At 26.8% G+C, this 14,720-nt stretch overlaps 1 protein-coding gene across 1 annotated transcript; it reads left to right on the forward strand.

Annotated features, from left to right (window-relative positions):
- Nucleotides 1-13,288: 13,288 nt before the first annotated feature.
- LOC108331035 (uncharacterized) lies at nucleotides 13,289-14,496 on the forward strand. The gene is made up of 2 exons (XM_017565646.2): nucleotides 13,289-13,672; nucleotides 13,777-14,496. Exons 1-2 carry the CDS (start codon nucleotides 13,454-13,456, stop codon nucleotides 14,221-14,223), a joined length of 666 nt encoding a protein of 221 aa, XP_017421135.1. The 5' UTR covers nucleotides 13,289-13,453; the 3' UTR covers nucleotides 14,224-14,496.
- The last annotated feature ends 224 nt before the right edge of the window (nucleotides 14,497-14,720 follow it).

Genomic DNA, 14,720 nt, shown 5'->3' on the forward strand with positions numbered 1-14,720 from the left:
CAAAAGGGTATGCTAAAAGCGATGAAAAACTACGAATCGGGTAAGAAAAAAAAAACTTTTTTAGTGAAAAGAAGAGGAGAGGAGAATACACTTGAAAGAAGGGATGGAGTTAAGGAAGAGATCAATCTAAGAGATTTCGGTGGGAGTGGGCTTGCGGGGGTTATCGGAGGGGAATCTGTAGGGAATGGTGCAAGCTCTGTAGTGGGAATCGATTGGTGTCAACAACAATGGAAATTCCACAAGCTCTGATGCGCTTTCCATTTTTCACAGTAAGAAGGAATGAATGTGATTGCAAAATCAATAAATAGTGATAAGATCCGAGTTGCGTTGTGAGTTTAATTCGCCAACAAGAATTGCAGAGAGAGAGATGAGAGAGAAAGCGTGACGGAGTGGCGCTTCTCTCCTCACTTTCACTTCCCAATTCTTAATTCCTAATTTGAATAAAGGATGCAGTTTATTTCTTTTATTTAAAAAAAAAATCAAGTATTATAAATACAAATAATAGGGACCTAATTGAGACTCCGAACAAGAAGGATACCTATTTGAGATTCTGAACAAAATAGGGACCTTAGAAGACATTAAACCATAAAAATAATAAAAATAAATAAATAAAAATGAAGTTATAAACACCTCACTAATAAAATAATAACAATAAATAAATAAATAAATATGAATGAAGTTATAAACACCTCATTATTAAAATAAAAATAATAACAATAAATAAATAAGTATGAGATTATAAATACTTTATTTAATAAAATAATAATAAATAAATAAAAATGATATTATAAACACCTCACTAATAAAATAAAAAATCATGACAACATAGAAATAAAAAAATAAATACAAGGTTATAAACATCTTACTAATAAAATAAATATAATAACAATAAATAAATAAAAATATGATTATCAATATCTCACTAATAAAATAATAATAATAACTAATAAAATAAAAAATAATGATAATACATAAATAAAAATGTGATAACAAACATCTCACTAATAAAATAATAATAATAATAAATAAATAAAAACTAGGTTATAAACACCTCATTAATATAATAGTAATAATAAATAAATTAAAATAAGGTTATAAACACCTCACTAATAAAATAAAAATAATAAAAATAAATAAATAAAAATGAGATTATAACACCTCATTAATAAAATAAAAATAATAAATAAATAAAAATTGAGGTTGTAAATACTTCACTAATAAAATAAAAATAATTAAAAATTGAGGTTGTAAATACTTCACTAATAAAATAAAAATAATAATAATAATTAAATAAAATAAAAATAATGACACCAAAATAAAATAAATAAATTAATAAATATAGATAAATAAAATACATAAAATGATGAATGTTTTACTTTTCTTACCTCAAAACAACCTATTCAGTTAAAACTCTATTTTTTAATAAATTGAATAATTTCTCCAAAATACTTTAAAATCTTGATCAACGGAGAAAGAAAATGAAAATGAAAAAGAATGAAGAAGAAACATTGATGGATAGAACTACCAAAACTCTTTTGATTCGTTTTTCCTTTTAACATTATATAGAAATTTTATACTATTATTATATATATTATTATTTTAACATTATTTTTTCTATACATTCAAAGGCATGTAACAGTAAAACCATCATTTGTTATTTAAATATTATAATACTATTTCAAGTTTGGTAACTTTGGGAGAAGACTTGTTAACTTTCAGATATTCCTTATCCCAAATATGACAATGATATTTTTTATTATATACTTTTAAATGTAAATCTAAATGGTTAGAATGAAAGATATATCTTAAAAATATGTTTTAAAATATTGAACTCGATCCAACTATTAACATAATTGGAATCAAATTATTGCTAAAGTAACTTAAAATAGAAAATAGGTGACGCTAGTTCAAACTATCAAACTTTTTTCTCAAACTAAAGGTCTCTAAATGAAAGTCCTGACAATCAAATTGAATTACTATATCTTGTGAACTCAATATAAAAATTTCATTCCATTCTAACTGTTAACGAAGTAAGAATAAATTTTTTTACCATGGCAACTATAAACTAAACAGTATGTAGAGACTTAACATTTACTCTAAAATACCAGAATAGCTTCTCGTGTAAATCTCACCAGTCAAAGTGGAAAATAATATTTCAATAATACTCAAATATCAGCTTAATTTAATGGTTTATGAGGTTATAATAACAATTTTACTGAAATAATTTAGGAATAGGAAATAGGTGACACCTCAAAATCATTCTTTAAATTTATTGTTTACAAAGTCTTTTTCATAATTTCTTAATTTACTTGTAAAAATATATTTAAATAAAAGACTTAAATATAGTTAAAGTGTGTTACAAAATTACACATAATATATTGTTTATATTATAAATATGGAGATGTTATAATTATAAATTATTTTTAAAAAATAAAAGACATAAGTTCATTGATTAAAATAAAAGAAATATATATTTTAACTTAGTTGTTCTTCAAAAATTAAATTTATTTTATATTAAATATTTAATTATAAAATTTAAGAGATGCAAAACAGTAGTTTACAAAGAAATATATATATATATATATATATATATATATATATATATATATATATATATATATATATATATATATATATATATATATTTCTTTGTGACAAGAAACAGTGAAGTTTAGTAGCCTTATCCATTTTGGCATGACAGTTTGATAACTTACATTATCCATTGTTTTAATGAAGTTTAGTAGCGTAGTAGGTGAGGGAAATATTGTCCAAAGAGATTGCAGGTGAATATATAAGTTGGATAGTATAAACAATGAAGCATGAAATGTTGTCCATTTAATTTTTCTTGAATGCATAGTCCCTTCATAATACTATTAATCATTACTCACCAACCAGACTGAGAAAGTATTGATGAACTAATGAACCTTCCCCGATACGTAATTTCAGCGAGAAAAAGTGGGACCCCTAATAGATTTTCCTCAGCACTCATGATTCTCCTACAACTTCACATTTTCGTCATTCATTCATACCCAAAGTAAATACTTTTTAGTCATTCGCCCTGTTGTTCAGCTATATATATATGTACATGGTTCCGTCTCCACCTTACAAAATAATGTCTCATCAAAGCGTATCCGTCATCACCGTCACACACAGTTTACTCATCAGAAACTGAGTTTTGCAGATTAAATTAACTATGAAATATGTTATTCTTCTATGGATTAATGGAAGTGCAGTGGGAAGGTAAGCAACGAAGGGCAATAATTTGGATAAAATAATTGCATGGCACAGTACTGGACACATATCCAACAGTTTATTACAACTTCTCCAAACTGTCTCAGACTCTCAGCTCCCTCCATCGGATCATCAATGACCTATTTCAAACTGACATACTATAAATGATCACAGCCTCAAACATTTTCGAGTCAAAAGGCTGATGTAGAATTTAACTTTCAAGCCATGCCTTTCAAAATAATCGTTACATTGATGAACAACTACCGTAGAAAATAAAACAAAAGAAAGGATGTTTATATATAGTCTGCATCGATGTCAAAAAGTAGGGTAGAAGAGTTTGAAGAGAAATCCAAAAGTGAAAGAGAGAAGAGAGGAATAAATGTGCATATGAATTTTTACTTTATATCAAATAATTAAATAAATATTTCTGTCGAGTAATAATATCTATGGTTAATAATAGAGCTATTGGCTGTCGGAATAGTTGGAGTTATATATGTATTATGGACTTTTAGATTTAATCCTCATTATTAATAGAATATATATATATATATATATATATATATATATATATATATATATATATGCACAAAAATAAATCTAAGACAAAAGTTCCTTTCGCTTTCGCTTGCAACTTTGCTTGTCCCATATAGTTTTTAAATTAAAAAAATATTTATTTATTTTTTACCACGATTCTTTTCTATATACTCTTTAGAAGTGTCAAAACAGATATCTCATAAATGAGAATGTGTGTTTCACAGAAATGTGTGTAACATTTATAAAGAATTAATGCAAGCACTTAATGAAAAAAAGTATCTTTATCTGGCCGTTATATCAATATCGGCAAAATTGTGTCAAAAAGATAATAATATCACTCATTCTCAAACGCTACTTAACACACACACAAACACACACATATATATATATATATATATATAAAGTTAAAAAATTTAATTATTTAAACTTTATTTCATAAAAAAATATTATCTTTCTAAAACTAAATTTTTGTTTTTAAGATTTTGAGTAAGTTGTCCATCCTTTTCAACATAAGAATTAATCCTAAGGATACTAATAAATAGGAGAAGATAATTTATTGATAAAAAATTTGTTTGAAGTAAGTTTGTTTTACCTCTTTTTTTAGAAGGTTAATTGTTAGGTTGTTTTCATGCTTAGATGTAGGTGCTTGGATGTGATGTTTGACAGCGAACAATTAATCTCCACTATAGTCTATTATTGTAGCAGTATCTTCAATTTAATGATAAAAAATTTATTGGGACAAGTTTTGATATTTTTTTTTGAATCAATGACTGGTGGAGTTTTTGTTGGAGTGACTGGATTTTCCAAGTAACGAAAGCTACTTTGGATTATTTTAGTTGATGATTATGAAATAAGGTCTATTTTATTGGTGAGGTTTTAGTAGAATAATGTATATTAAATTCTTTTATTATGAGTACACAAGTCTAAAGTTTTTTAAGTTGCATGTGAATGTGAGGTTTATCTATTACATGTGAGTCTCATGTTCGTTAGTTGTATGTATAATAATATTCATCTACTACATGTGATAATGATTCTCTTCAAATTTTTATGTTAAATCTAGCCTTCTTCGATTGTGTGTTAAGTCTTAACACGTTGAACTAGAGTTTTTCTTTATTAACTTATGTAGAGTCTTCATCTTTTGTAATTTTAAAAGTAAAATCATTATAGTATTTGAAGGAGTAATTTTAAGAAGTGAGTTAGGAATGTGTTTCAAAGTTTGAGAGAGATGTTTTTGTTAATAGAAGTGTCTATTTGTTGGTATAAAAAGTTTTGTTTGAGTCGTAAAGTAAAAGTGTTATCTGAGTCATTTTAGTAAGTGTTTCGTCTGATACACTCTCCTCAGCAAAAACACACACCCTTAAATAGAGTATCATCTTAGTCACTTTAGTAAGTGTTTCATCTAATACTTTCGCATACACAAAAGAAAAGTGTTTAAGTGAAGAATTAATACAAAAAAGATTTTTTACATGTTATTTTAAACTTTTTACCTCTATTATAAGTTATATGTAATTGCAAGAGACGTAAATTTACGTATATTATAACAACAACATATGTAAACCTTTTATATCTTAAATCTATATGAAATTTCTTCCTTTTCTTCTTCTCTGTTGTCGTCTTCTTCTTCTACTACTACTTCTTCTCCTTGTTCTCCTTTTTCTCCTTTTCCTTCTTCTTCTTCCCCTTCTCCTTCTTTTCCTCCTCCTCCCCCTCCTTCTTTTTATTTTCTTCTTCTTCTTCTCCTCCTCCTCCTTCATCTAATAGGCTAACAAATCAAAATCATTCTTCATCACGCACGGAAAGGAAGAAAATCAAAACAATGATTATTCATGCTTCATCACGCACATGCCAATAATTCAAAGGGAGAAAATAAAAAAATAAAGTAATGTTAATGCTTCATCAAGCATAGACCAAGATCAATGGAGAAGATGAGGAAAATCAATCTTAATGTAAAAAATAATCAGGGGAAGGAGGTTTCTCAGTGCTCCACAAACGAAGAAACACAAGCTTCACAAGCACCAATAAAGGCCATATAGTGGTAAAAAATCACAATGCCATCAAGATCATTATTTGTGTTGTGTTTCTATATTCGCACACTGTAGGAGAAAGTGAAAATGAAAGAGGCATGGGGTTTATTTTTTTAGCCATTTACGCTTGACCCATCCCTATCAAACGTAAATTTTGATTTTTACTTTTAACCTATCTTGTTCAGACCTAAGACATAAATTTACGTCTGACCAATTCAGACATAAATTTACATTTGACCTAGATGAGTCAAACATAACAATCAAAATTTACATCTGATGCAAAGGAGTTAGACGTAAATTTTGACAAATTATTTACAAAAGTGTCACCGTGCATTTTTCATGTTTGATATCTACTTGTTGGACATAATTGGTTAACATAATAAGCCTATTATGTGTTGGTGAAGGTATCGCTTAAGTCATTACGATAAATGCTTAATTTGATAGCTTCACTCACCCAAAGCATATATATACGCTTCATTAAAGGTTAAAATTGTCATAATATACAAAAATAATTGTCCCAATTTACAAGATTTTTTTTGTAATGACTCTAGTAAATGTATCATTTGATACCCTAGCTCAATGAAACTATTTTTTCTCCAGTGAAATATCATCTAATATCTACGTTCAATTGGTTTTCAATAGTTTGTTCAAATATACTTTTTATGTATAGAAATTGTTGAATTATATACTTGAGATATTTATTTCTTTAATTAAAATCAATTGTGATATATATGCATGATGGGAATGCTAATTCATTTTTATGTATGACATGTGATTTGAGGTCCCAAATTTGGAATATGTTTGGATTATGTTTTGATCTAATGTATTAAGTATTGAAATCTATAAGATAATATGACTTTAGTGATGACCTAAGTCATAAAGACTATGACATGAGAAGTTGAAGGGAGGTTTACTGTACATGTAACACGACTCAAGTTTTGAATTTTGGATGTCTTAAACTTATGTTGAACCCATACAGCTTAAGTATATGTTTAAATGATAAAAATGTTAATATTTGATAACACATGCTTAATACAAGTCTTCTGAAAGATGTCAATAAATATTCATTGATGAATATCCTTAATAGGTGTATTCGTGTTCAATTCATATATATATATATATATATATATATATATATATATATATATATATATATATATATATATATATATATATATATATATATATATATATATATATATATATATATATATATATGATGCACATGATAAATAAAGATGGTGTATTGTATAATATTTTTTTATTATTAATACGATGAGTGTAGGTATATGTCCTAAGCATTGGTTAGTAAAATGAGACGTATTCAACACAATTTTAGTATATAGAAAATATTTGTTTATTATTATTTATATAAGATTTACTATAAATATATTACGTCACTCAATTGTAGGTTATGAAATTATATTGGGGAAGGATTGGAAAACTAAATAAAATTGTTGTTTTTCAAATTTTGTATATGTATTGACATAGATCTCTTCGATGTCTTAGATTTTTTTTTATTATATTGTTTGAATTAAGTCTTAATTTTTTAAAATAGAATAATTTTATCCCTTTCTAAATTGAGACCAAATTTAACTTTAATATAAATATTATAATAATATTTTTATTTAAATTGATATTTTTATTAAATATTTTTAACAAAATTAAGTTTATTTAAAATTATATTTTACATTGAATTTTTTTTTTAATTTTGTTTCAAATATTTATATATCAATAATTTCTATACAAATTTTATACTTGGTTTAAAAATAACAATTTTATAAGTTTAAATTTTAATTTTTAAAATAGTTTTATAATAATTTAAAATAAATATATTTAAAATTTTAAAACAAAATTTAAATAAAGTTCAATATAAAAGATAAATTTAAATAAACTTAATATTGTTAAAAATAATAATAATAATAATTTTAATAAAATTATTATTATAAAAATTATAAAATTTATATAAAAGTTAAATTTGGTCTCAAATTAGAGAGAAATGAAATTGTCAAAGTTTTAAAAAAATTGAAATTGAATTGAGAAAAAATAACAGATAGATGAACTAAATTAAGATTTTTAACATGACATTTGCCACAACAGTGACACGTGACACTACCACTGTCATGTTACATTATCTCTATTATGTCACACTACCTCTGCCATGTGGTTGGACCTCTCATTTGACATGTGACAATTTTTAAAAAAATTATAAAAAAATAAAATTAAAAAAAAAATATGAATTGACACATGACACATGATCTTTAATACTATACTAAGGAAAATGACTAAATTCTATCACAATTTAAAAACTATGACCCAATTGAGACTGATTAAAATCTAGTGACCTAATTGAGTTTTTTGAACAAACATGAGGACCAACCAAGAGTTTAAACTATAAGTATTATATATATATATATATATATATATATATATATATATATATATATATATATATATATATATATATATATATATATATATATATATATATATATTTAATTTCGTAACATTTTTTTTTTCTACATATTATTTTCTCCTCTTTCTAGTTGTTTGACTTGATGTACATCTACCAAATTCACTCACATATCCAAAGTATTTCTCCTCTTATCACAATATTGATTACATTTTTTTCTTTTCCTTATGTAGTTATGTTCAAATGGTGATAAAAAAGTTTTTATATCTCATTTTATTAATTATGCTCCTATTTATTATTTTTCTATATTCTTCTTTTACATATGAATATTTAATTCTCAAAATTTCAAGTATTTAATTATGTAAATCGTTCATTTACTAGATAATATAAAAAAAACGTATCTTTTTTATTCTTTTTGACACTTAATTTTTGTTTTAGTTTTATTTTTCTGAAATTATTTTCATTTTTTAGTAACGATTCAATTAGTTTGATATCCAAAAGGTTTTAATTTGATTTATTATTAATTTATTCTTTTTTTTATGTGTGATTTTATTTAAGTAGTGTATTATCACCTTTGTTAATGTATAAAAAAAGTAGAAAAAATGTTCATACAATACCTCCATATTCAACAAAGATAAACAAAAAAAAAACTATAATGGATGAAAGAAATGAATGTGTATAAGGGAGATGAATGTGGATAGAATAAATGAGTATGAAGGAAAGAAGCATGAAGAAGAATGTGGATGAAGAGAAGAGAAAATGAATACAAATGAAAGAGACGATAAAAATGTAGATGGAAAAAATGAATATGGATGAAAGAGATAAGTGTTAATCAAAGATATGAGTGCGAAAAGATTTATGAAGAAAAAGAGTGTGATGGGATTTATATAAAAATTGAGAAAAAAAAAATGAATGAAGAAATCTATCATCTTTAAATATGGACTATTAGATTAAAAGTAATTAATCTACGGTCATAATTAATATGAAAAACACACATATTCAAAAACATATAACTTAATGTTTACTTAGTTGATAATAACTTAAATAAATATAAATATTAAAAATAAATTAAGTTAATATATAATGAATTCAAACTAACCTTATTTATTTTAGTTTTTTTATAGTTAGCATTTGTTATAAGTCCATGCTAACTTAAATAAATAAAATATTAAAAATAAACATTATTAACATCTAAGTATAAAGTAATTTAAATAGATTAAATATTAAAAATAAATAAGATTAATGTTCACACTAACCTTATTTATTTTAATTTTTTATAGTTAGCATTTGTTGTAAGTTGATGCTAACTTAAATAAATAAAATATTAAAATTAAAAAATGTTATATGTTAACCTTATTTATTCTTAATGTTTATTTTAGTTTTTTTATAGTTAGCATTCGTTTAATCAACTTTAACTTAAATATATAAATATTAAAAATAATTAAGATTAATATTTGCTAAGCTCACAAATTAATTAATTTAGTTCAGACTCTAACTTAAATATATAAATATTAAAAATAAATAAGATTAATATTTGCCAAGCTTACAAATTAATTAATTTATTAGGATTCGTCAAATCAATACTAACACAAATATTTATGAAATAAAAAATAATTTTACGTATATTTAGAAAATAAATAATTTTGTGTGTTGTATTAAAGTCAACTAAATTGATGCTAATAACATGGAAATTTTTACCAATTGTAGTATTTGGAAGCTAAATTTATGTTTTCTTACAGTAAATGACATATAAATTTACATTGGAAGTTCACCCAAACATAGGAAAAAGGAAACATAAATCATGTTCCTCTAAATACTAATTATAAAATTTAGTTAACAAATAAAAAAAAATTGACTATATTTCTTCTTTACTAGAACTAACTAATTTATACTTGAAATAAATGTTTTCTAAATATATAAAAAAACTGATACTATAGCACACAAAAATTTGAAAGAACTACTCTCACATATGATATACGATAGTAGTTATTTTAATGGATCCCGATAGGATGACACACTTACATTTATTTTTATTTGACATTAATTTTATAAATGGAAAAATAAAAATATATGTGTAAAGTTTCAGATGAATATAAAAGTACGATAAAGTAAATTTTTCGTATATTATTTATTATTGAATAAATAATATGTTTGAATTTTGATTTTTGAAAGTGAAAAATAAAACTGTAATTAAATTTTGTTCACAATAGAGAAATGTGATTCCATTTTGTGTGGTAAGAACATATAAGAAAGGTGCGTAAAAAAATGGAAGTGCGATGATCGGATTCTAAGGTGATTAAAAATAATGATAAGTATATGAAATAAGTTGTTTAAAAAAAAAAAGATAGGCAGGTTGAAAAAGAGTTATTGATGAAGAAGGTAAGGTAAGGTAATGGTAAATGGAAGGAGAAGGATTTGAAGAAGGTAGCTGAGGTGAGTAGATTTTGACAGTTTGTTTGCAGTAAGTGGGAAGTGATTGGAACAGGAAGAAAGAGAGAAACATAAATGAAGGGAAGGCAGGGTGGGTTGGGGGCATTTAACAGAACAAAACTGTCTGTTGATAATGAAGAAGAAAGATGACCAAGAAAACAGACTTGTTTTAATTTGGTCGCTGTTCAAGTCTGCATTTAAGTGAATTCAAGAAGGTTTAATGAAGGCAGGTGAACTTACTTCAAATTGAACACTCCATCTATCTCGATATGCCTTTAATGGCTTGGTAGTTGCCACCCTTTTCCTTCTAGTACTACCTATGTCTTTATGTCACAACAAAATAACGCCAACCTTTTTTTTTCCTTCTTCTTAATTCTCACAACAACAAACTTTCAATTCTAATGGAATTTCCTCTAATATTTTACCTCCAAAATTCATGTCAGTCTTTCAATTTTTTTTAAGTATTCAAACCTAACAATCATCCCTCGAATCTGGTTTTTTGCTTACCAAATTTTATTTTAACACTCATAATCTATCATCAAAGTATCAATATTGGACCCACTACCATCAACATTTGACATAAATATTTGTTATGCATGTTATCGTGAATTGTAAATAAATTTTGTCCATTATTGAATGCCAATTTGTCATAACTAGAAAACCAAGTATATCTAATTGATTTGAGTCATACTAACACGAAAACTCATTAATTTTGACAGCGTAGTTCATTTCGTTTCATTCTTAATATATAATATACTTATCATCTCAATTTCACATCTTGTTGATCAACAGAGTATGATGTAGGGTGATCCACAGTTAAATTTGGTTGTAATTGGTGACGTTAGCAATGGACAACCCTCGGAACCTAAGAAATACGACCCAAAAAATCCTCTAAAAGGACACACATATATTTGTCACGTCTACATTTGTCTTTGTTGAATCAATAAATTGATTTTATGATCTGAATTGAATAATTTGATTTCAGCTTTTAAGATGGCCGAATTACCTGAATGAAATCGAAGTGTCGTGTCGTGATTTTGTACGTGAAGATAGACATGCATTAGAAGAGTGAAGCCATACTTGGCGGTCTGTCATGTAACACTTTGACCCACCTAGCTATTTCTGGGTTATGAACTAGAATACGATTTGATGAATGAAGAGAACAAATTAAACCATGTTTAATTAATTTCTTTGTTACATTACAAAGGCCATTTAATTAATAGAGAAACATAAGATTTGAAAATTACATATAGAAGAAGAGGGGTTGTTTGGGAGATTTATTAAAGAGAGAGAGAAAGAAGTGAAGGAACATTAAATTGGGTTTTGTTTATTTGGTAACTCATAGGACTTGGTTGGTTTAATGGGGGAGGGTGTTGAGAGGCTTTAAAGGGAGGTTTAATAGCATAGGTCATCTAAGGTGTGGTTCGTTTTAATGGTTGAAGAGGGTGTTGAGAGCTTTAAAGATATTTGTTTTGTGAGTGAGCCAATTGGGGAAGTTGGAGTTATTGTTTACATTAAAGAACCATTGGTAATGGCAGCAATTGAAATGGCAATGGCAATGGCATTCAAGACCCTCCTTTCAACTGCACACACTAACAACATTAATGACCATCCCATACCTCTCTCCATCCATTCTCTTCCACTTCTCACCGCCTTTCATAACTGCCAAACCTTCCTCTCCACCCTTTATACTACTACATGCACCCAATTCATTTTCTTTCCTTTTTTATTCAACTTATGCTTCCAACTATTTCTATAATATTCATCTCTAAACATTTTTCTATTTACTCTTTAAAACCAACTTCTTCAACCTTTTCTTTCCAATATAGAGTGCAAGTGTAAACAAAATGTGGGAATAACATTTTCATTAATATATTAAACTCATATAATAATCACACGTCTTTTTAAGGACTTATATGTTTCGTTCAGACTTAAAGATGTCATTTAATTCTGTTGAAATTTAAAATATCACATCTTGGAATTAGAGTTTACTACTGCTAGTATTTTGTAGATGCGTGTTTACTTAAGAAGAAAAATACATTAAATAAAATTAAATATAAATAAATTTTAACTATTTTTATCGAGATTTAATGATATTGCTTTTAAAAACTTGTTGATTACTTTCGTTTATATTTAAAAGTCTAGAAAAATATATAGTTAATAAAATATTTTTATATACACTTTTAGAAAAACTTAATCAAATTATATATTATCTCATTCGTAATTAAATCATATTTGACCAACGTTGTTTATAAATTAAATGCTGTAAGGACTGATGTGATCACCTAAAATTTCTTCATAGACTTTTAGAGTGATTATAAATGTTCATTAAAAATGGAGAGGGAAGGGGAATAGAGTAAGAAAAGAGAACAGTTTAGGTAAAAAAAAACAAAACAATGATAAATGTTAATTAGTATGTAGTTAAAACACTTAAAAAAAAATTAATTAAAATGCCTAAAAATAAGTTAGTGTGTGTGTTTTTACTTTCTGAATTACTTTTATAAGAATTTGAAATGTAACAAAAGAAATAGTAAATAGAGTGAGTGAATGTTTGTAATTTTTTCTTTTCCCTTTTTTACATCGCATCAAAAACGTTACGCAGAAGCTTGAATGTGTGCATTTATTAAGAAGCGAACTTGGTAAGCACGTTTGCATAAGCAACGTCCCTCTACTTTAGATCTTCAAATTTTGACCCCTTTGCAGTTATAACCCGGAAGTCGAAAAGGCAACTCCTCCTATATAAAGACCTCAGTCTTATACTACATTTGATCAGAAGAAAAAAACAACCAAGCTTTTGAAGGTGAAACCTCTCTCTGAAACTATGGTCTCCTTTCACAAAGCGCTGGCCGAGAGTCCAAGGCCTGAAATTCATGCAGAATTTGAAGCATCTTCCAAGAAGAGAAAATGGGAAGAGCCATTTGCCGAAGACTTCTTCAAGGATCAAACAACTATAGAGAAAAAGAAATCTATATTTGATATAGAGATTCACCCTGAGACCCCTTTTTCTTCAGATAAATGGCGTCAATACCTCACTATTCAGGTATGCATACATTTACGTATGTTCTGTCAAAACACATGTTGCAAAACCGCAGCTCTGGAATGACCTTCTTGTTAATCTTTGATTTTTTTTTTTTCCATGTGTAGTCCGGGCAGATACAGTTGTGTAACACGCGAACAACATCAGAGGACCACAAGAGAAGTCCCGAACCACCACCTTCTCATCACATGGGTTTAGACCTGGAGCTGAATTTGACATGTGAATCACTGAGGAAAAAAGAAGACAGTTACAATGTGAATGAGAAACAGAGTTCTGGTTCCCCAGGAGGTTTGAGTGAACGTGATCATCAGGATCTGTTCAATGAACCGAGCAAGTGTAAGAAAGATTCAGAAGGTATAAACATTCGTTCTCCCTCGTGGCTGTCATCAACTGAGGATGATTACAATGAGATGGTTGCAACAGTTTGCATGCGGTGCCACATGTTGGTAATGCTATGCAAGTCATCTCCTTCCTGTCCTAACTGCAAATTCATGCACCCACCAGATCAGAACCCTTCAAAATTCTTGAAGAGAAGGTGCAGTCTTTTCTGCTAGTTATTTATTAGGAACGTCAAGAGATACGTATAAATTTTCAACTTTGACCTTACGTTTATCTTTCTATTTTTCCCTCTGAAAAGCCTAAGTTCATCTTTATATATATAGCTCAAGTGTATGTTCAGAAATCGGGGTGATGATTAACTCTAGCTGTGGTACTGATTCTGGTTGTGAGAACGAATGTGAATAAGTGAGTACCTAGAAACTAACCTGCTATCATCATCATATTTCTATGTACAGACTATTCTCGAATATTCATTATCCATCTCGCCAGAGCAGAATTTCGGTAGATCTTTTACGGATTTCAAACCAACCCCATTTGACTGGATACTGATTCTTAATTTGTGAAGAATTTTTCTTAATATTGCAACAAATGATCCATTTGACATTTTTTTTCTAATAACTGATACTGAGTTTCCTAAGAACTTCACTCTTAACATGTTGCTGGGTAACCAGTCTTCAAACAAGTAAACCTGGTCTGTTTTTTACGTGGGTTG

The sequence above is a fragment of the Vigna angularis genome, chromosome 4 (assembly GCF_016808095.1).
Source record: "Vigna angularis cultivar LongXiaoDou No.4 chromosome 4, ASM1680809v1, whole genome shotgun sequence".
Classification (NCBI taxonomy): Eukaryota; Viridiplantae; Streptophyta; class Magnoliopsida; order Fabales; family Fabaceae; genus Vigna; species Vigna angularis.